Below are 24281 nucleotides of genomic sequence, written 5' to 3'. Positions count from 1 at the left end.
AGTAGCCCAGCACAGACAATTTCCTCTAGGGCAAAACAAAGCACATGCCAACAAAAAAAGTGAATGAATGATGTATTCTATTCCAACTGATTTGAAACAACTGTTCCATATTTTAAATATAGAAATTCCTTGCTAATCTTAGAGGAGTTTTTCCAGAAATACTGACAAAATCAGAGTTGGCAAGTCAAATGAAGGTATTAGAGAATATAGGAACGGTGAAGGAAAAAGAAACAAAAATCCCCTGAGAAAAGTATTTGGAGCCTATTTATGAACTCCTTCAGCAGGAAAGGTCTTCATGGATTCCTGTTTTCCATTTAATCAGAGGACATTGCTGCAACATTGTTATATAAAGAGGCACTTTCTCCTACAGATGTTATGCTATGCTTATACAGACTGTACCCAATGTGAAATTTAACTGCCCTTGTCTTTGTATTCTCTGTTGATTCTTTCTTTATAATCTCTGCTGGGAAAGAAATTAATCTGGCTCCTCTTCGTATTATTCCTGTGAGAAATAGAAGGAGTTGCACTATTAATCCAAAGGCATGAAGTTTCAATTCACCAGATGGACAAAGATGGGCAGTTTCCTCCTGTGTGATTTACAGCTTCTGAAAACCCACTGGAAGTTCAGCTATGAAATAGTTCTGACTTGATGGTACATTACAAAAACATAGCTAGGTCTCTATTACTCAAGAACAGATTTTTTGTTGTTGTTGTTATGTGCCGTCGAGTCGTTTTTGACTCATAGCGACCCTGTGCACAACAGCCCTAAACCCTGCTCTATCCTGCGCCAACCGCACTGCCTCTGACACACCCATCCCGATTACCCCAGTCACTGAATCAATCCATCTCATCAAGGGTCTTCCCCTCCTGTGCTGTCCCTCCACCCTCCCAAGCATGATGTCCCTCTCCAAGGACCCGTCACTCCTGGCAACATGTCCAAAGTATGTCAGACGAAGCCCCAGAATCCTTGCCTCCAAGGAGTAGCTTGGTTTAATCCTCTCCAAGATGAATCTGTTTGTTTTCCTGGCAGTCCATGGTACATTCAGTACTCTTCTCCAGCACCACAGCTCAAAAGCATCAACTCTCCTTCTGTCCTCCCTAGTCATTGTCCAACTCTCTGATGCATAACAAGTGATTGCAAATACCATGGCTTGTATCAGGCGCACCTTAGTCTCCAGAGAGACACCGTTGTTCCTGAGTACTTTGGAGAGGTCCCTAACAGCAGACTTTCCCATCGCGATATGCTTTTTGATTTCCTGACTGCTGGTGCCAAGAGTGTTGACTGTGGAGCCGAGCAAACTGAAGCTGTGAACAATCTCAATCTCTTCGCCATCCATCCTGACGCTGCCATTTGGTCCAGTGGTGAGAATCTTTGTCTTCTTGACATTGAGCCTCAGTCCATACTGAAGGCTGCAGTCCCTGACCCTTCGCAGCAAGTGCATGAGGTCCTCCTCAGTTTCAGCAAGCAGGGTTGTGTCATCTGCATAACGCAGATTGTTAATAGGTCTTCCACCAATCCTGATGCCACAATTCTCCTCATAGAGCCCACCCTCTCGGATAATCTGCTTTGCATACATGTTGAAAAGGTATGGAGACAGGCTGCATCCTTGGCGTACACCCTTCCCAATTTTGAACCATGCAGTGTTAACCTGCTCTGTTCTGACTACTGCCTCTTGGTCCAAGTATAGGTTTCGTATTAGCACAATTAAATGTTCTGGGATTCCCATTCTTCTCAGAGTCAGCCACAGTTTGTTATGATCCACACAGTCAAATGCCTTTGTATAATCAATGAAACACAGATAGACATTCTTCTGGTATTCTCTGCTTTCAGCCAAGATCCATCTAACATCAGCAACAATATCCCTAGTACCACGACCCCTTCTAAATCCAGCCCCCCACCCCCCAACTATGTTGACTGATTAACTAGCCAAAATTTCCCTCTACTACTATTTTTAGTCATCTCGAGATTTTTGACAATAGCATAAGGTAAGACAACGTTCCTCTGTTGTTCCTGGATAGCTCTGAGTCATAGTCACCATTTTTAGGTTTATTATTAGCTATTCCACACAAGTATAATGTGGATTGTGACTTTGTGTCAATTCCATTGGTACAAAAATGTGTCCTTCACATTTTTCTATGTCCACTTTTTTTGTGTGTGGTGGTACAATAGGAGAATGCTTTTGCTCAGTTCCTCATTATAAACAATGAAATAAGTGAACAATCGTTCTCTGATCCTCAAGGTGAAATATGCAATTCAGATATTCAAACCTAAATTGTAACATTCGAGTACATTACTTCATCAGGAACTGAGAACACTGATAATAACGTTCTTGATAATGCCCTATCAAGAAATGTTAAATTCAAGGTTAAGTTTGTGTCTGTTTGGGTATGATTTTGAAAATGGATAGTAATTCTATTATGTTTTTGCATTATTCCTCAAGACCTAAAATGATTGTATTTGGTCTAGTAGTTGGATATGTGCTGATTAAGGAGTATAAAGGAACGTTTGGTGGGTGTTCCCCCCTTTTCTTACTCTTTCTGGATAACATCATCCTTTCCTTTAGCAACTCCTTTGTATTTTGTCTCTCAATTTAACACACCCTGACAAAGATTTTTTTTCAGTTCTGTATGCCTGTGAATGGACATTTTAAAAATATCCACAAACGTTCAAACCTCCTAACTAAGCACAATTCTTTTATTGAAGGTCGAGGAGTCGCCCACGCTGTTTCTATGGGAAAGCTGACTTGGGTATTTCTGTTCTCACAAGTCGAGGGAGCTGGGACTGTCACCATCCCACTGGGAAGGATGGACTCTGCTGGACAAAGGCGCCTCTGTATTCCAAACTGCCCACCTTAAACCAACAGGGCGTCAAGCGCGTTTTCGTTGTCCACGCCACTAAGGGAATCGATTGTAATCACCTGTTAAGGTCTCACAGCAAAGGTGTGCAATCAGCGGGGTGGGCATGTGGGACAGAATAGCTAGTTTTACGGCTCGTCTGCATTCCCCGACCCCCACGGGCGCACCTGGGCGCCATGAAATCCGTGCAATCGGCGAGAGAGCACGTCCTCTCGCGTGGGCTTCCTCACTCTAGACAAGCCTGGAAGCGACGCCCCCTAGAGGCCAAGGGCGGCAAGGGTGGGGCGCCGGAAGGAGGCGGTGTCCGGGAGGCCAGAGGGCAAGCGCGGGCGGGAGGGGCGGGGCGCGGCCTATATAAAGCAGGCGCGGCGGAAAGGGCGGGGCTGGGCAGAGCAGCTGAGTCGCGGAGCGCCGGGCCCGAGGCTGCGGAGGCCAGGGCGGGGAGGAGGAGGAGACAGGGGCGGGAGCAAGAGACGCGAGTGCGGGGTGGCGCTGGTCCACCGCCGCAGCTCTGTTAGCTCCCGCCAGCTTTTGAAGGCGGGTCTGGGCTGCGGCAGCGGCGGCGGTGGGGGCCTCGGCGGCCTGGGGAGGCGAAGCCAGGCTGCGGCGTTCGAGCGAGGGTGGGCAGAGCCGTCGCTGCGGCGAGGTGAAGGGGTAGCGGGCATCCCCGCAGGGCGGGGCCGTGGAGGGCTGGCGCCTCGTGCGTTTGTCTCTGGGTTGTCCACAGCTGCACCTGCAGAAGTGACCCCGGCCGGGCGCTCAGGTTGGGGATGTTCGGAGTGCTGCGGGAAGGGTGCTAATGGGCAGTCAGTGCCTGTCCTGGTGACCCTGCGGGCATTTGGTGGATCCTCTGCTGGTGTGCATAGAGATGCTTAGGGATGCTCCTCAAGCGAGTGGATGGGGACTTGGAGTGCACCCTTAACACTGCCCTGGCCAGAGGTCCTAGGCTCTGCTGGGAGAGAAGCAGCAGAGCCTAGGACCTCTGGCCAGGGCAGTGTTAAGGGTCATTGAGTCAGGTGCTTGATTGATCGGTTGCGAGTGGTGGTGGTTTTCTCTAAAGAAAAAACTGGGGGACCTTCAAAGTTTGAGAAGGAATAGGTCATTCCAAATGTCCAGGAGTGAAGAAAGTTCACTTTCTTAAGCTTCTTCACTTAAAGATAGTTGTAAAAGAATGTTGTGCTTTTGGGATTTCCTTTTAAATGTTAGTGACTAGGTAGGACTATTGGTACAAACAGCTGTCTTAAAGAATCAGTGTGGAAAGCGTTTCTATGTGTGTTTACTTGACAGTGGAAGTAATTCAGTATGGTTTCCCCTTACATGAAGAGAGAAAGTCTAAAACCATTCTTTGACCAGCATTTCTTCCTCCCTGACTTTCTGGAAAATGGAATTTCTGGAAACATTCCCTATATTGTAGATTTTGCTTACATAAAGGCTATCCTTATTGGCTAGTGCTTGGATTAAGTGTTTAGAAAGTCGTGGGAATGGACCAGTAGTATCTAAAATACAGTTAGATCTTGAGCACAGATCTGTGGAAGAGAACTTTAAAGGTGTGAGCTTAAATTTTTCAGGGAAATTAAAGCTTCTATTTTTTTTTTAATTTAGGTTGTTTATTTTTCATTTCAATGAACATCTACAGAGATTTTGGGATTTAAAGCTTCTACTTTTATATTTAACTTTCTCTCCACCCTGTAGGTTCGTCTGTTTCAATGGTGCGACTCTCTTCATCCCCTTTTGGTTGCCAGTCACATTCAGAGGAAGGAAGAGAGGGGAATATGAAGTCAGCCAAGCCCCAGGTGAACCACAGTCAGCATGGGGAAAGCCAGCAGGCCATGAGTCCCCTACACTCGATTCTCACTTCACCTGCCTCTCCTGCTCAGGCATATGAAACCTATATTGATAATGGACTCATATGCCTTAAACACAAAATTAGAAACATCGAGAAAAAGAAGGTAACTCCATCCTCCTACCCTCCCTCATTTTGACATTAAACAAAACTTTAAGAGACATTTTTCCATTTTTCTAGCAGGAGTTAAAGATCTTACTAACTAAAGATATAACCTTGAGATTTAGCTGGCTGGTGGGGGTGGAGAGAAGGCTAAACATTGGATGTATGAAGCATTGTCTTTTTGTCAGCTGAGGAGAAATTGGTTTTTTGTTTGGTGTTTTTTTGGGGGGGTTGTTTTTTGTTTTTTTGTTTTTTTTGGTAGAATTACTATCCATGCTATTGAAATATTTGAAGAACTGCCGATACTAGGTCAGATTAATTAATCGAGTCTGGTATTAATAGTCTGACTTTTTGGTTTGTTTTTCTGTGACTTCCTGTAGCAGTTCATATTGCAGTATAGCTGCTGCAGTCCTTTGGAAGCTTTCTTTAATCATGGTAGAGCCAGAAAATGTGTTCACACTAATTTTAATTTTTGTGTTGCTAGGTGAGGGCTTACAAAAAGAGCCTTGTAATTAAGGAGTCATTCTATCAACCTAACATAGTGAATGCTTATGTAAAGATCCAAATCATTTCTTATTTCCTGAGTCATGTAGTCTGGGAAATGCTATTTTGTGTCAAGATTCCCTGCTGCTTGTGACAGGTAGAGTCGAGTGGCCTAGGACCTAGAACTCTTAAATATTTTATATCCAGGCTTAATTAAAGCAACCACCTTTACCAAAAGTAAGTTTATTTTAATGGAATAATATGAAGGTGTTTTTTAAAAAACACTCTGGCTGACTCTTCTTCCTTTTTTTAAGATAAGGTAGTAAAAGTAATGTGAGTTTACTTTTCCTAGTCTAAAGTTAGTGTTAGCTTCTCTGAAATCCTAGTTTTCATTGGTTGTCTTTTCCATGCATGCAGTAGATCACAAGTGTGATGAGGAGTGTGTTCCTGAATCAGCATAAATTCCCTGTCACTATGAGAAGCTAGTCAAAACTCAAGTCCTAGTGGTGGAGATTCATTAACGTCTTCCCGCAGTTGGAGGAACTATACATGATAAACACACTCAACCTTACCTGTGGCACAACTTTAATTCTGATCATCTATCTGATGGCACCATGCTTTTGGTTCTTAATTCTAGGAAGGTATTTTAGAACCATAAAGCCAGTACAGGATGAGGTTAGCAAATGATTTTAGAATGCCACAGTGAGTTCATATTATTACAGGTATAGTACAATTTATTTTTTAATGTAGTTCCTTAAGTTAAACACCAAATTTAGTATATCAGATGAGGCTACTTTAATGCTGGGGGAGAAAAATCTCTAACATTTTTGAACTTCTGTTTGAATGTTTCCTATTGGGAAGATGCTGTATAATTTAATAGGCAACTAAGCTAATAGTCTAAGCATGATGTTAGCACCAGATTTTTCAACCCTGACACCGCTGACATTTTTGTGCAAGATGGTTCTTTGTTTTAAGGGCTGCTCTGTGCATTGTGGCATGTTTAGCAGCATCCCTGTTGTCTGCTCTATAGCCACAAGATGCTGATTGCAGCCTATGCCCCCTTTGCCAAGCTTTGCAAACCTAAAATATCTCTAGATTTTGCCAGTTATCCTTGGGAAACAAAATTACCTCTGACTGAGCACCTCTTATGTAGGAGCATGTCTTTGTATAGTTAAAATTCTTATATATTAAGTAGCTTAATTATTGCTTAGCTTTTGTAATTCTAGACTAATGTTAATTGTGTAAACATAAACACATATACATGTACATACACATATATGTACTTTGTTTCAGGGGTTGGAATTTATCTACAGTTGTTGCTTGTGAAATATTGCAGAGTGATGGCCTACTGTAAAAACTTTGCTTTCATAAGAGAAAAGCTCTGGTATTTATTTACTTCAGAATTTTATATCAGACATTTAAGTAAAGACATTTAACAAAGATATTTGATTGCTGACTAAAATGTTCTCAGTTCAAGTTCACCCAGATATGCCTTGGAGGAAAGGCCCGACAGTCTGTGTTTTTAAAAAAGAACCTTTAGGAACAATATGGAGAATCCCTGCGACACATGGGTTGCCCTGAGTCAGAATTGATTCAGCAGCAGATATCCTGTTTGTTTGTTTTTAATAATAAATATATATTTCTCTTTTATAGCTCAAATTGGAAGATTATAAGGACCGCCTAAAGAATGGAGAGCGACTTAATCCAGACCAGTTGGTAAGTGGATTATGATGTTTTGGTAGGACTTGCTTTGGTTTGCTTAATAAAATTTTGTGTGGATTTGATGAGACCGGAGACTCTACAGGCTGAAAAAGACTGAGAGTCTACTGACTTTGCCTCCAAGATAGTAGATTCATCCTTTTTTCTGTTGAACTGATAAATAATATGGATGATGAGAAGTAAGGGTTTTAAATAGGAGTGAAAGGTAGTTTTATCATTAAGTTTTAATAGGTTTAAATTTACCCTGAAGTAGATGGGAGAAGGGAATCCTCTTAAATCTTCACTGGAATCTTCTAAACCTTATGTCTTTCACCTCCAAAATATTTCGTTTTTCATGGTGTTTGCAGTTGCTTCTTCCAGGAGGCATGTTTTATCTGATAGTTAAAACAAACAAACAAACCCCAACCCTTGAGTCAATTTCAACTCATAGTGACATAAAACAGAGTAGTTAAGAAGGAAAGCAGGCTGTATCTGTCTCCTGCTGAGTGCTGGTATGTTCAAACTGCCTACCTTTCATAGCACCCAAGTGTTTAACCACTGTCTCACTTGGGCTCCTTATCTAATAGGTAGCTGGCCTTTTAAAATTTTTAAGCTTTCCTATAAACATTGGGTTTCTTACAGTTTTTTCCTTTAAGTATTGCTTAACTTGTTCTTGGTAGACACAACAGTTAAAACAAGTTTTATCGAATTTGGTAAAGGGTAAGTTTTACAATGTAGAAAGCAAAAAGCATAGCATATAACTTCATTGATATTTTGCCACAGCCACATTGACAAGATCACCTTTCCTAGCTAAGGAAAAAATTAAAGTTGGTTGTTGGGTTTTGGGGTTGTTTTTGTTTTAGCTCTTTTTTTTTAAACTTTATTTTAATGAACATTTACAGAGATTTTGGGTTTCTAGTCATTCATTGTTGCATTTTCCTCCCTGCCCCCCTCCCCCCCTTTTCCTTAAAGATGGAACTGAAACTTCTGATTATTTTTGTATCATACATACTAGTATTCAAGGACTTTTCTTTCCTTTGCCATCTTGATTCTTTAGTATTGACTCAGAATTTTGTGAGTTTTGTAGAGGCACAGATTTGACTTGTGTTAGCCATAAGAATAATGTTTTCACTTGGATGGTGAGAGAATTTGTCTGGACAGACATTCCAACATGTCTTCATTTTAAGTAGTTAACTTTTGTTGTAATAGACCTTTGTATAAACATTTCCCTGAAGGAAATGTTCTGCTATAGTAATATTTTTTATTTTGGAGAAGTAAGGAGAATGAGGGTGGATGTTGGTGATTCACGTGTTAGCTCTCTGAGAAATATCAAGGATGTACTGTATTTCAAAACTTGAAGAAAAAAATTTTTTTTAAAATTTTTTATTATTTTTGTGTGCGTGTACCGTCAAATCATATCTGAATGGTACAGGAGGAGATTGCCCCTCCTTCCCTGGCAGAGCATCTGGTGGATTCGAACCGTGCACCTCTGGCATTGTAGTTGCAGCTTCTTGCCACTAGGCTACCAGAGCTCCCCATAACTTAAAGAAAATTTTAATCTTAGTATTTTGTTTTTATGATTACATGTCCTGTCTATAAGGCATAGAAACATAAGAACTTTGATTTCTTGATTAGTATGCTAACAACTTCCAAGTTTATGTGGCTAATACATCTTGTAAATAAGAAATTTGTAGTTTTAGTTGCCCATCTCCTAATTTCTTTCTGTCCCACCTAAACCTTAGTTCTCTTTTAATTTACATCTAGCTCATCAGCGAGTCTGCTGAGTTGGACCTTCAGATTCAGTCCAGAAACTGACCAGAAAACGTCCCCAAACCTCAAACTCATTGTAGCTGAGTTAGAACCAGCCAATAGCTGGCCATGCAGCAGGTTTTCCGAGGCTGTAAATCACGTGGGAGGAGAGTGCCCATATTTCTTCTGCAGAGGGGCTGGTGGATTCAGACTTCCAGAGAGGCCTGCCTTTCGGTTAGCAGCACAATTCCCTAGGCACTAGACCACCATAGGAAATACTTACAAATTTCATTTCTGTCCTCCTTGCCCAAGCTTCACCTTTCATCTGCTTTACTTCCATGTAGATTTTTCTGTTTTCAGCCTCTGTTGCCTACTTTATATGTAATGTTATAGTGTTTACATAGTATATATTTTATGCTTTATATATAGTATATAGTATGTAATATAGTAGCTTCAGTGATCTTGTTCCGATACACCTTCCCCTTCTTTTTAATATCTTTACAGCATCTCCTATACTTCTCCTTGCTAACTTTGTACCAGCTGTACTGGTTGCCTTACTAATCCTCAGATATTGTAGGCAGAGTTCTACCTTAGGGTTTTGTACCTGTTATTCCTAATTCTGGGAAAATTTTCCTTCCACTGTCTGAGTGACTTCTCATTGTCCTTCATCTTTTTATTTGAAGGGCACCTTAGGCATATCCCAAACATACCCATTACTAACTATCCTTAACTTGCTTTATTTCTGTTTGTAGCATTTAGCATTTCTGACAAGTGACAGACTTTTAGGGTTTGGGGTTTTTTTTACTGTCTCTTACAGTTTAAATTTCATGCTAGTCGAGATTTTATCTGTTAACTACTGAATTCTTAGTGTTTATAATAGAAGAATCCTTCATAAGGTAAACAATACACAATTAAGGTAAAATTTAGAACATGTAGACATGTCAGAAGGAAAAAGAAAACCTGTTATCCTTCAAAAAACTGTTGAAATACCTAAAAACATGCAGTTTGTTTTCTCAACTTCTCCTTCTTCTGTTCATCTCTTAATAGAGAACACTTATTGATAGGTTTTTATGTAGTTTTTCAAGTTTAAACATAAAAAGAAGTAAACATCCTTTTTCCGTTCCTGCATTTTCTGTGAATACTTTCTTAGGACTTAATTTTTGTCCCTTTTAAAATACTGTGGTAGTGTTTTCATAATACCTAGATTATAAAGTTTAACTGAATCCTCTGTAAAAGGATTGGAGCCTGATAGATCTTTGAAAATACTGTTTTTTCCTTTAGAAATTCTTAGGATTTTTTTTTTCAATTTTGGAGTGAACTGTCATTCATTACCACTCATCCAGGTTTTAAATTTTATTTGCATTGAATAAAACAAAATAACTATTTTAGAAAAGCTACCTATAGTCTTATTGTGGTTGTTGTTGTTGTTATGTTCCATTGAGTGCTCTGTGACTCATAGCTACCCTGTGTACAGTAGTTCTGAATGTTGCCCTATCTTGAGCCAGTCTTACTACCTTTAACACACCTGCCCCCATTACTCCAGGTATTTTGTCAAATAAAGGGAAAATAACTGTATATTTTCAAGATAATGAAAAACCTATGTATTGTAGTTACTTTCCCTTTATTTATAATTTTATGTTGTTGCATTTCCTCAGGGTCCTTTTTAATGATGATGCAAACTCATTGCTGTGAAGTTGGAACTGACTCATAGTTGACCCTCTCTTTTGGAGGCCGTAAATTGCATAGGAAAAGATGGCCCCATGTTTCTCCTGCGGAGCTACTAGTGGATTCGAACTGCCAGACAGGTGCTGCTTTTAGATTAGCAGAGCAACTCCCTACTGACTAGTGGAACATTTTTCAACCCCTAAATAATCTAGAAGTTTTGTCCATTTTTCTTTCTTATACTCTTAATTCTTTTTCTCCTCACCCTTATAACTTTGAGTTGAGTGAATGAGTACTTCATTTCCTTCTTTCTCTGGCCTCCCAAACCAGTGTGTATTTTTTTTTAAAAAAAAAACTCACTGCCATTGAGTCAGTTCCAATTCACAATGACCCTCTGCCTGGTTTCAGAAACTGTAAGACTTTATGGGAGGAGACTGACCATCCTTCTCCCAAAGGTCTTCTAAAGGCATTGCTTTAGCTGTATACCAAAGATTTAATATTTTCAGTATTATTCTTCTAGAAATGCTATAATTTCAGTGTATATTTCTGTAATACAAAAGTTATATGTATTAATAAATAATACTTTCTGTGGTCTCAATTGCTATTGCAACCTCTCTAACATTCTTAAGCAACTTGGCAAGATTTAGTGGATTGTACTAATATAAACCAAGATAATCTTTTTTAAAATGGTGAGAAGAGTGTTTTAATAAATTTGTTCATAGAGTCCATTTTTTAACTTTAAACGTCTGTTTCTGTTCAGATCTGGATTTGAAATGGAGAACCAAGATTCAAGTGAGTGCTCAAGTAATATAGGCAAGGGGCATTTGATGACTTCAGTGCCACTGATGTTTTTCTTACTAAAGAATTAGAATTTGGTACTTATCCCTTGATGCTGTATTTAATGCACGTGTGTTGTTTAGTTCATTAAAATATACTCTTTCCATTGTAGTTCCACCGCTGTTGTCCTAGTGAAGATGCAAGACATCCAAACTTCACAAAAGCTTCTTTTTTTAATTTATTTTTTTTCACAAAAGCTTCTTAATTTATATCCCTGAAACTGTCCTATCTAGTTCATTAGTCCTACTGTCTCTACTGTCCTTTTTGTGAAACAGAACTTCTTTAAGGTTCTCCTCAAAAGTTTACAAGTCTGTTCAGAATCTTTGGCATGCCAGTTATGGAAGGCTGTGCTTAATGTTAGTGAAATAGTCCATAAAGGACAAATGTAATCCTTAGCCTAGGATTAATGTAGTTGAAAAGAGAAAGGAATTAAACAGATAAAGATAGGATGGATGTTATTTAACTTACTCTAGGCAGTTGAGGATCGTTTCAATAAGAAAAAAAATCCTTTTAAGACCTAACAGATAACTAGAAGCTAATGGGGGAGGGAGAGAAAGAGGTAAATGATAATATAGTTAAAGACTCTGAGTGAGAAAAGAATGTTTTCACCGAGACCTTTTCTAATAGCCTGAAAAGAAGACCAGTGTGGATCCAGTGATGAGACTGGAAGGGAAAGGCAATTAATAAGTCTTCAGATCCAACTAAAAATTGCATTTTCTTCAGATCATCTAAAATTATATAGATGTGATTTAAATGGGGGAAAATAACTGTGGAGTTGGAGGTTTTTTTTTTTTTTTAAAAATCACATTAAACCATTACGGTTGCAGTGTAAGGAATGGTTTGGAGATAATAAGAATGAGCATAAGGAGGCTAGAAAAGTGTTGGCTGTGGTCTAGATGAGAGAGTATAGGAGTTGATACTAAAGTATTAGCAAAAGTATTTGAGTACAGTAATGAGATTTGCTTTGGGAAAGTCTGCTCTCAGAGACCTCTCCAAAGTACTGAAGAGCAACAGTGTCAGTCTAGAGACTAAGATGTGCCTGATGCTGGCTATAGTCTTTGCAATTACTTGCTATGCATCAGAGAGCTGGACAGTGATTAGGGATGATAGAAGAATTAATGCCTTTGAGCTGTGGTGCTGGAGAAGAGTATTGAATATACCATGGACTGCTAGGAGAACAAAAAGGTTCATTCTAGAGAGGGTGAAACCAAGCTGCCCCTTGGAGCCATGGATTCTAAAGCTTCATCTGACCATACTTTGACCATGTTGTAAGGTGGGACTAATCCTTGGAGAGGGACATCATGCTTGGTACGGTGGAGGGACAGCACAAGATAGGAAGATCCCAGATGAGATGAATTGATTCAGTGACTAGGGTAATGGAGGTGATTATGTTAGAGACAATGAGATTGGCACAGAATAGAGCAGGGTTTAGAGTTGTTGTACATAGGGTCGCTATGAGCCACAGGCGACTAGACAGCACATAGAACAACAATTAGATTTGCACACAACAGCAGCTATTAGAGATAGATAAAAGAGGTTACCATCATGGTTTGATAAGTTGGATGTAAGCCTAGAAGAAGGAACCAGGAAAAGGTTTCAAGATTTGTGATATGAACAGTGGGTAAGATGGTAAAACTGTATTGAACTCAGAAAAACTTGGAGAGAAGGCACTTTAGGGAAGATGGGATTAGAAAACCAGAACTCAGCTTTGCATTTCTCTCCTCTAGCCACTATTGTTTTTTAATGTGCTGTGAGGCACCAAGGGCTGATACGATGTCTAGTAGGTATTTTAATATATAGCTCTAGGACCCAGAGAAATTTGTTTATAATATGTGCATGGCTGCTAATTGAAACCACGCAAGAGATGACCCTAAAGAGACAGTTTGGAAAGCAGAAAAGAAACCTAGCATAGTGTATTTTTTTAAAAAAAATTTTTATTTTATATTGATTTACTTACAAAGTTTGTATACATTGTCATTGTGTTTCATACTATCCTTCATTCACATTGTGTTTCATACAATCATTCCCATTCATTATGTACAACCTTATGATTTCCTCCCTGCCCATTTTCACCCTTCAAGTATAGAGAGTGTTGACAAACACTCTCTTGTAATGTTTGGATAATTATCTTGTGTCCTTAAGTCAGAAACAACTGATATCTGACCCTCTAGCAGGTTTTCATGGGAGGAGATTGTTATCATTCTCCCACCAAGAAGCTGGTGGCTTTGGTATTGCAGCATAGCTTCTTGCACTAGGGCAACACAGTTTGAATAATAATGGTTAGTATATCACTATTATCCAAATAAATATCCTAGTAAATACTGTATTTACTAGAGCTGATCAGTACATGGAATGATTTTTAACTGTGCCTAGAGAATAGAAAATGGGCACAGGGCCAGGAGCGTCTTTTTGAAAGAGAGTGAGACTAGCACAGCCCCTCCCCAGAGTAGAAAGCAGATAAAGAGCCCACAGCCCATCCCCATGGTGCCTCTCTATCCACACCAGCAGCTTTATTCATTATTGGCCTACAGCCTTTACTCACAGTTAGAGAAGTAAGTTGCAAAGTGGAGGAGGCAAAGAATATCCCCCAATACCTTGGATCTGCAGGTTTTAGCCCAGCAGCTTTAAGGATGAGCTTAATTCTGACTCTAGCTAAAAACTCTCCTGGTGGAATGGTAAACACAGAATCTGGATTGATGAGAGTTGAAGAGGAAATAGAGACTGTAGACATTTTAAGATTTATCTAAAATCAGGAGAAAGTGATTGCTAAATAGTAATCCCTTTTCTTGTTTGAGTTATCGAACATAAACTTTTAAAATCCTCATTTAAGTATCAGCAGAGAATGACAAGCTCAAATGCTATAAAGAAAATCACAGTTAAGATTGATTATGAAAGTAGTCTGAGTAATACTGACTAGTATTTATTTATGGCACAGACAGGATACTTCTTCCATGGTATATATAAAGAGGAAGAAAGGATGAGTCTGAATTAGATGATGGGAAGTTGAAGTAATTACTGTCTAATACTGCTTTTCTAGAGTCAAAGCTAGTGCTCTCTGGGGATTGATGTGGAAGGATGTTTGTGCCATTCTACGATTATCTCTCTCTGAACTCTACCTTATAATTATGTTAACTTGTGTACTCTTGCTTCTGTATGCAGAAGACCTTTCTCCTGTTTTATTGAGTAGATAGATAGTCCTCCAAAATGGCTACATGTAAATTGTACCTAATGAAGCAAGTGTCTGAACTCAACTCAAAACAGAAAAACACATACCGTGGAAGTTCCTTCCTTGTACTTTTTTTCCTGTAATTAATGACCCTGAACTGTTACTGCCTCATTCCTTTGCTTTTGCTTTGATGTTTTTGTTGTGTAATGTTGAGCTGGAACTGACCCATGGTTACCTTCCAGTGGGTTTTTGGAAGCAGTAGGTGGCACAGGAGATTACCCATCTTTCTGCCATGGAGCAGCTGGTGGATTTGAACTTAGTGCATTTGGGTTAGTAGCACAGGTCCTTATCGTATAGCACTTGTTTATTGCCCTTAAATTTGTTAAGGTTGCTTTTTATCCATACAAAATAGCATATATTTTGCAGCTTGCCCTTTTCACTCTTTATATTTAGGACTATTTATATTGATGTAACTAATTTGTTTCCTGTTCTGTGTTAAGTGCTGTTGAGCACAACTCATAGTGACTCTATGGAAAAAGAAAAGATCCTATTCTGTGCTTATCATCTCTTATGTGTTCGATCCCATTGCTGCAGCCACTGTGTCAAGCCATCTGATTGAGAGTCTTCCTCTCTCTGACCTTCTGCCTGTCCAAGCATGATAATCCTTTTCCAAGGACGGGCCTCACCTAACAAAATGTTCAAAGTGTGTGAGACAAAGCATCAGCATCCTTGCTTCCAAGGAGCCATCTGGCTGTACTTGCTCCAAGACATGCGTATACAAGGAAGTGATAGGATAGCTATACTTCAGTAGTCTGTAATAAATGGATATAAGTAGCATGTGCTGGGTTTGGTTTTGGTTTTTTGTTTTTTTTTTACTAAATTATGAACAATTCTATTTTGAGTAATATAATATATATGTGTTACTGTGACAGTAGTTCATAGGGAGTTGTGCTGCTAAAGAATGTCCCAGTTTGAATCCACCAGCTGCTCCTTAGAATGATGTGCAGTCCCCCTTCAGCTTCAGAAATCTAATGGAAGGTCAGTTATGGGTGGATTCCGACTCTACAGCAGCAGTAAGAGAGAATAAGACATTTATCCTGAGGGATCCTGCACGCACAGTGGTCAAAACATTCAACTGCTAACAGAAAAGTTGTAGTTTAAACTCATGAGCTGCCCCATGGGAGAAAGATGTGGAAGTCTGCGTTCATGGAGATTCACAACCTTGAAAACCGCACAGGACATTTCTCCTCTGGATTGTAGGCTTGCTGTGCATAAAAATCAGCTCGCTAGCAGTAGGTTCTGTCATTGGAGTGAAGGGTGTGTCCATAGGTAACACTACAGCTAAAAATGCCCAACCTTGCTAAAATGCTTGAGCTAAGTTACAGAATGGTGAAAAAGAAGTTTCCATTGCTCTATACCTTTTTAAAGACTTAGTATGATAAGACTTTAAAAAAAATTACAGCTTTACTGATTGCATTATGAGAGAGATATATATATATCTCCATAACTTTAAGGCATTGTCCTGCAAGCCATTGTAGAACATTTCAGTGGTTTCCCGTGTTGTTTCCTAATTCAGTTGATTTGTCTTTATATTTCATAGAGAAGTTAAACAATGATCTCTGAATTTTTTATTGTTATGCTGCCAGTGCCTTTCCTCAGTTACAGATCTATTTTATTATAAAAGTTTGTTTTATCATTCACATGTAAGTTTGTAACCCATCTAGACTTTAGTTTATGTATAATATGAAATAAAAATATTTTTCCCTTCCCATAAAGAACCAGTTTTTGTAGCATCATTTGTATGACCTGTCTTTTCTCTACTGATTTGCAGTACTTGTTCTGTTTACGTGGGACTGTGTTTTAGATCTTTGTAGTGTGTTTTACTGCTTTATTCTTGGGTCAGTGCTATTTTAATTATTGACATTAACAAAGGAATTCTGTTGATGCAGTGTTTATAAAACCTTTAGACCTCTCTGACTTTACATATTTTCAATAGGATGGATAGAGATTTATGTTAGAAGTATAATATTATTTTAAAATTTAGCTTTTTCTATAGTGTGAATGAAATTCTCTTTCCCCTTTTTATTTAGGTTATTTTTTTTTTAATGTATGTATGGTCAATACCAATTCATAAAAGGGAGCTCTGATGGCTTAATGATAAGGAATTGTGCTGCCATCCCAAACGTACATGGTTCTAATCCACCAGCTGCTGTGGGAGAAAGTTGGACAGTCTCTTCCCATGAAATTTACTGCTTTTGTGAACGCACTGGAGGGGTCATCTATGGGTCTTTTCCGACTCTATGCTACCTAACAATTCATAAAGTCTTAATAAATATCTTCTAATACATTCAGGAATATTTATTTTGACATACTTGTCTTTAGAAGGTCACAGAATTACTGTTTTCTTATTTTATAGGAAGCAGTAGAAAAATATGAAGAAGTGCTTCATAACTTGGAATTTGCCAAGGAGCTTCAGAAAACCTTTTCTGGACTGAGTCAAGAAGTAAGTATGTTTTCTTGTCATTTTTCAGAACCAGTTAGCCACCAATATTGAAGAAAATGTGTTTTATTTGGTTCTTGTTACTATGAATAATTTATTGGAGGTGGAGGAGTTGAAAACAGCTCCTATAGAACTAATTTTTAGTCTTTAGGTTTTTTAATTTTTAGAATTAGAAGAGGATGCAAGATATCCCTGACTATGAAACATTGTGAATAAACTACTGGTTTCTCATGTGTGCTATTTCACTATAGAACTCTAGAAAATCATTGAAGTGAAGAATTATTAAAACTCTTCTGATTGATCTGATTATTAAAAGTATTTTAGAATATATAGACATGTTATTTTCTATTACATATTACTTATTTAGTTATATAGGCTTATCTGAATATGTAATACAGGTTTTTAAATATAATATTCTTTAACATCAGAAAACAGTAGCTAGACTCTTCTTGAGGACATGATGATTTATTATGAGGAAAAATTATAATTCATTTTAAATGGAGAGGGTCAAGTCTGATCTCACTACTTAGTGGGCTCACAGTGCTGTAAATGCATACTTTACCTCTGACAAATTTAATCCAGTAATTAATAAGAGATATTTAGCATTTGTTAACGAAGTGTGTGTCATTGTTTCAGGATCTTAGTAATAGAAGGCCCAGTAAAGGTCATGATCTAATAATTAACAACAAATGTTTTATGAAGATTCAAGAAGACAGTTCTTGAATATTTTCCTTTCTTAACTGTAAACTAAAGTTCTCTATTTCCCTGATATAAGGAAAAATTATCTGAGGATTTTTATTTTAATCCTGACATTATTTTAATCCTTGTCATACATTGTTCTCCTCTGGCTGATGAATGCTGTGAAGATAGGAAATAATGTAGTGTAGACCCACTACTGTTTATTTTCGGATTACTTTCTGTTATTGCAGTTTTAAGATGATACTCTTTTTTTTTATCACCAATAACGTATTTTGACTTGCTCATTTATTCATCACTTAACTTTAGTACTTTTTGTTAATTCCTTATTTTTCAAATATTTCTAAGCTATTTCAAATGCAATGCTTTTAAATCAGTTTTGCCTCATGCCTGTATGTTTCCTCTAAAAAAAAATTAGTTGAAATTTCCTTTTCTCCATGTTTTTATGGTTGTATAATTGGCAGTATACATTTTTGTTGTTAAGCACTGTCGAGTTGACTATGATCATAATGACCTTGTGAACAACAGATCAAAACCTTGGCATATTCTGCCCCAACCTACAATATTTGCACTATTCAAGCCCATTTTTGCAGGCGGTGTATCCATCTCCTTCACTGAAAGAGATGTGTCCTCCTCTATTTCACTGACCATTTACTAACGTTTTCAGCATGATGTCTTTTTTCCCAAGGACTGATGTCTCTTAACACTATGACCAGAGTACGTGAGATGAAGTTTCACCATCCTTTCCTCTAAGAAGCAGCACCCTGGTTACACTCCTACCAAGAAGTGTTTGCTTATTGTTTTGGCAGTTCGTGGCATAGCCAGTATTTATTCCCACCACTGCATTTCAAAAGCATCAATTCATTATATATTATCTAAGTTTTAGATACATACGAAACAATTAAAAATATTGTGTCTTGGTCAGACGCACCATTGTCTTTAAGTTGACATCTTTGCATTTAAAGAGGTCCTTGACAGCATTTCCTCAGTTTAACGTGTCTTTCTTTTCAAAGCCATCTTCAGATTTTAGTTTTCCATTCGGATGTTTATTTTCTTAATATGTGTTACCTTTTTTCCTTGTATTTCGTTTAATAAATACTATGTGTCAGGCACATATATAATCACATTTGATTTTTATATTAACCTAGGAATTAATTATAGATCAAAGACGAAGTCATTGCCATGGAGTCAGAATTGACTCATAGCTGACCTTCCAGTGGATTTTCCAAGGCTGTAAATCACATAGGAGCAGACTGCCTATCCTCCTGTGGAGTCATTGGTGGATATAAACTGGTGGAGAGACACCACCTTTGGGTTAGCAGTAGGCAATTCCCTGTGAACTACCAAAGCCCCTAGTTACAAATGCATTTCTTCATTTATTAACTGTTATTATCCAACATTTTATGTTTATGCCAATTGTAAAAAACCTACTTTCTGACTTCTTTGGATTAACAAGATACACCTCGCGTTGCTGAATACCACATGTCACGAGTGATGCTGACTGTGATGATTAAGGTTATGTGTCAGTTTGCCTGGGCCATAATTCTGGGTGGTTTGCAGTTACATAATGATATAAGGTGGCAGTTATATAATGATGTAGTCATTCTTCCTTTTGTAATATAATATGGTCATCTTCCATTTTATATACAAGGTTGATTTTTTGCATAATAACTTGGAACCTAATTATGTAAGTGAGGAGTAGTTGTAGCCTCATTTTATAGAAAAGAAAAAAAAAGATCTTAAGGACTAGAGCAAAAGAAATTTACCCAGGATTTTATGACCAATGTAATATGGATTGAAGTTTAATATTAAGTAAATGAAGATTCTCATCACTGGAGCAGTTGACAGCACTGTAATAGAGACAGAGAAGAGATTGAGATTGTTAACAATTTCAGCTTGCTCGGTTCCGAGATCAATGCTCTTGACACCAGCAGGCAGGAAATGAAGACATTGAATTAGGAAAATCTGCTGGTAGGGACCTCTCCAGAGTGCTGAAGAGCATAATGTCAGTCTAGAGACTAAGGTGTGTCTGATCCAAGCCATGGTTTTTGAAATTACTTGCAATGAATCAGAGAGCTGGATAATGACTAAGGATGACAGAAAAATTGATGCCTTTGAGTTATGGTGTTGGAGAATAGTATTGAACATACCATGGACTTCCAGGAGAACTAATAGACCTGACTGGAAGAGGGTGAAACCCAGCTGCCACTTGGAGGCAAATATTTTCAGACTCTCACATACTTTGGGTATGTAGCCAAGAGGAACCAGTCTTTGGAGAAGGATATCTTGCTTAGAAGGGTGGAGGGACAGCTCAGAGAGGAAGGTCTGGGATGAGATGATTTGACACAATAACTGGGGTAAAGAGGGTAGGTGTGTCAGAGACAGGTTTGCTCAGGATAAAGCAGGGTTCAGCGCTATTGTGTGTAGGGTTGCTATGAGTTGTTGTTGCCTTGATAGCACATAACAAGTAGTAGAACTATGACCCAGTACATTTTTGCCTCTAAAAACATTTCTGTTTTCTTCCACTGTTATAGTCTAAAGATAAAAACCAAGCTTCCAAATTATATTGATATTGTGAAATTATTTTTGTTTGTACTAATTTAGTTTTACTTTAGTGAGGTATTTAAGTACTGTGGAGCTTACCTTAATCAAGACCCCAAAGGTGCTTGGTGATCAGCCTTCTCAGTTGTGTGTTTGGTTTTTTTTTTTTTAATCCTAGTAATATATAGGCTCTTTTCTACTAAATTTTTCTTTGGTTAGACTTTTGTGATAACTTTTCGCAGATTGTGGAATATTTTCTTCAAACTAAATTTGGAAGCTTTTCTGTTTTGGCACATTCTTTTTCATGATATGCTCTGTCCTCTGCTGGGGATTCAGCTGTTTTTGGAACAGAGCAAGGGGTCACTGCATGGTTTAAAATGAAGAGAGGTGTGCGTCAGTCTTTATTCTTATTTGATCTGTATGCTAAGCAAATAATTTGAGAAATTGGACTTAATGAAGGAGGAATGCAGTACCAGAATTAGTGGAAGACTTATCACCAACCTGTGTTAAGCAGATGACACAGTCTTGCTTGCTGAAAGTGAGGACTTGAAACGCTGGCTGTAGAAGAACAAAAACTGTAGCCTTTGGTATAGATTACATCTCACCATCAACAAGACAGCAATTTTCACACTGGGCTTATAGGCAGCATCATGATAGATGGAGAAAATATTGAAATTGTTAACAGTTTTAACTTACTTGCATCCACAATCAACACCCTTGGTACTGGCAGTCAAGAAATCAGAAGACGTTGCAGTGGGAAAGAAAGTCTGCTGTCAGGCACTTCTCTAAAGTACTGATGAGCAGTAACGTCAGTTTGAAGACTTAAGGTGTGCGTGGTTCACGCTATGCTCTATAATCACTTGTTACTCATCTGAGAGCTGGACACTGAATAAGGATGACAGAGAATAGTTGATCCAGAAGAGTACTGAATATCCCATGGACTACTAAATGAACAAACAGCTATGTCTTGGGAAAAGTGCAGATAGAATGCTTTTGGAAGCAAGGATGGCAAACCTTTCTCTCACATGCTTTGGGCATGTTGTTAGGAGGGGTTGTTCCTTGGAAAGGGACACCATGCCTGAAAAGGTGGAGGGTTCATGAAAGAGAGAAAGACCTTAAGAAAGACCCTTAAGATAGATTGACAAAGTGACTGCAGCAATGGACTGTAATGTGTCAGAGATGGTGGGTATGACACAGGATAGGACAGAGTTCAGATATGTTGTTGTTCATTAGGTCATAACAAATAATATTCAACTTGATGGCACCTAACAACAAGTAGTTATGGTTTAGGAAAGGATTCTTGCTATTCAGTTCCTTGATAACAGTGGTTTATTTCATATGTTCCCCTTTCATAATTGGTCCTCAAGTTTGTTGTTGGTTTTCATAGTTTCCACATGAAGAGAAATGAGCTGTTGTAAGTGGCTTTTTATAGCATTTGGTCTTTCTCTAATAGACTGCATACTAATTGACTCATTCAACAAATAATTGAGGATTCCTATCATATGTCACAGATGTAGTCAGTATGATTCCTGTGTAGATCATCAGGTGAAGTCCATAGCTGCCATTTGTGTTTCTTATAAAAATATTTGCAATGAATAAATCATTGATGGTACAAAATTGTATTGTTCTTTCTGTCACCAAGTCCATGTTTTCCAACTACTGATCCTCTTTCTGTTCCCAATGTTTGCATTCCAGTCCCTCATTATTATTACTGCATTTTGGATTCATTTTTTATCTGTTTCCAACTGCAAAAGTTGGTAGAAATCTTCTATTTTCCTCCTCTTTGACTCTGATTTTTGGTGCATATATTGGAATGGTAATGGTATTTATTCTCATTCTGAAAAAGAGGTGATCCAACAGAATGACTATTTTTGGACAGTATCGCTGATAACACATACGAGCAAAATCTTGGTGAAGATTATCCATCCAGAACAACTGGAATAACACATTGACAGAAAACTACCAGAAATACAAATAGGGTTTAGAAGAGGCCGTGGCATTAGGGACATCATAACCAATGTCAGGTGGTTCTTGGCTGAAAGCAGAGAGTAGCAGAGGAATATCTATGTTTCATTGACTATGCAAAGGCATTTGACTGTGTGAATTACAACAAACTGGCTAACTCTGGGAAGAATGGGGATCCCACAACACTTGATTGTGCTTATGTGAAACCTATACTTGGACCAGGAGGCAGTCACCAGAACAGAGTAAGGGAAAACTACATAGTTCAAAATCAGGGATGCATCCTGCCTCCATACCTTTTCAATCTATATGCAGAACAGATCATCTGGGAGGTTGGGCTCTATGAGGAGGAATGTGGTGTAAGAATTGGAGGAAGACTCATCAACAGTCTACATTATGCAGATGACACAACCCTGCTTGCAGAAACTGAGGAGGACATGAGGCATTTGTTGTAGAAGATCAAGGACTACAGCCTTCAATATGGATTTGAAGCTGAACATAAAAAAAACAAAGATTCTCACTATTGGGCCAATTGGCAGCTTCATGACCAATGGAGAAAAGATTGAGATTGTTAACAACTTGAGCTTGCTTGGTTCCATAGTCAATACTGTTGGCACCAGCAGTCAGGAAACCAAAAGACAAATTACATTGGAAAAGTCTGCTGTCACAGACCTCTCTAGAGTACTGAAGAGCAGCATTGTCAGTCTGGAGACTAAGGTGCACCTGATCCAGACCAAGGTCTTAGCAGTTACTTGCTATGCATCAGAGAGCTGGATTATAGATGACAGAACAAAAATCGATGCCTTTGAGTTGTGCTGGAGAAGAGTATTCAATATACCATGGATTGTCAAGAGAACAAACAGTTCTATTCTGGAAAGGGTGACACCAGTTGCTTTTTGAAGGCAAGGATTTTAAAGCTCTGGCTCACATCCTTTGGGCCTGTTGCCTGAAAGGAGGGACCCGTCCTTGGAAAAGGACACCATGCTTGGAAGGGTGGAGGAACAGCTCAGGAGAGGAAGACACTGGATGAGATGGATTGACATAGTTACTGGAGTAATGGAAGTAAATGTGTCAGAGAAAGCTTGGCTCAGGATAGAGCAGGGTTCTTAGCTATTGTGCATGTGGTTGCTGTGAGTCACAAGGAACTCAGTGGCACATAACAAAAACAACAACCACAGTCATGTCAAGTTCTGTGCTGGACATTATTATTAATATGTTTGTGAACATCAAAGATACGGTCTCTGTCATCATCAAACTGCAATCTAAGGACAGTTCAGATAAATAAAAATTAACAATGTGATAACCTTTGTTTGAGGAAGTTCAGGATAACATGAGTCCAGAAGAACATCTTTATAGGGAAGTTGGTTAATCTGAGATCTGAGGTAATCATATAGCTACAGTACCCCGCATTTTAAATTGCCTTTCTCTTTACCATTGTAAAACTGTGTCAGTTGAATGAATCCCACTGTCCTGGACTTGAGTGTCTAGAAGTGCCATTTTCATCTTCCTCCTCCTCCCCAAGTAGAAATCAAGAATTATAACTGTGTTAGGTATTGCTGATAAAGGGTCATATTGAAATTTCATTTCATTTTTTTTAAAGCTGTAAATGTTATTTAATTAGATCATTTGCAAGAAATCTAGAATACCGGTTTGTGAGGATAAAATCCTCTGGTGAGGGAGAATAAAGAATATAGGTAGCTTTCAGTCTGATAAACTGCTCTGAGTTTTGGCAAAATCTGGGAGTCTACAGCTTTCTGATGAACCTTGCACAGCTCTCTAAGCTCGTATCTCTCTTCTGTATCAAAGATCTCGCTCTCCTGGTGTCTGATCTTTGGTAGCTGCTTCTTGAAGTAAGCAACAGTGAGATGTTTGGGGATTTTCACACCACTGATTTCACCTGTAGTGGTGATGGCAATGACAGATTTCTGGTGCGTTCTCTGCCGAGGAACTCAAGTGAGGGTCAGAGGCTTGGTCACAAGAATCAAACTACTATCCAGTTGCTTCAGGAAAAACATTCTTCTGCCTCTGGAAGTCTTGTGAGGATTATCCGAATGGTCTCTGGTGATCCTAGAGTGCAGCTTCCACTCTGAGGGTTTTTTTGCTGTGCCTCTGGTGGCCTTGTGATAAGAAGCTGTGCTGCAATCCCAAAGGCATGTGATTCAAATCAGCCAGCTGCTCAATGGGAG

At 38.7% G+C, this 24281-nt stretch overlaps 1 protein-coding gene across 4 annotated transcripts in view; it reads left to right on the top strand.

Annotated features, from left to right (window-relative positions):
- Nucleotides 1-4511: 4511 nt before the first annotated feature.
- Nucleotides 4512-24281, top strand: part of CAPRIN2 (caprin family member 2) — a 51628-nt gene continuing 31858 nt past the window's right edge. For all 4 annotated transcript variants that reach the window (XM_006895079.1, XM_006895078.1, XM_006895080.1 and 1 more), the window contains exons 1-3: nt 4512-4805; nt 6938-7000; nt 16813-16899. In XM_006895079.1, coding sequence (XP_006895141.1) covers nt 4563-4805; nt 6938-7000; nt 16813-16899 — 393 coding nt within the window. In that variant the 5' untranslated portion in view covers nt 4512-4562. The remainder of the gene's footprint in view (nt 4806-6937; nt 7001-16812; nt 16900-24281) is intronic.

The sequence above is a fragment of the Elephantulus edwardii genome, unplaced genomic scaffold (assembly GCF_000299155.1).
Source record: "Elephantulus edwardii isolate Elephantulus edwardi_28Jun2011 unplaced genomic scaffold, EleEdw1.0 scaffold00157, whole genome shotgun sequence".
Taxonomy (NCBI): Eukaryota; Metazoa; Chordata; class Mammalia; order Macroscelidea; family Macroscelididae; genus Elephantulus; species Elephantulus edwardii.
This window is presented reverse-complemented; position numbering and strand designations above follow the sequence as displayed.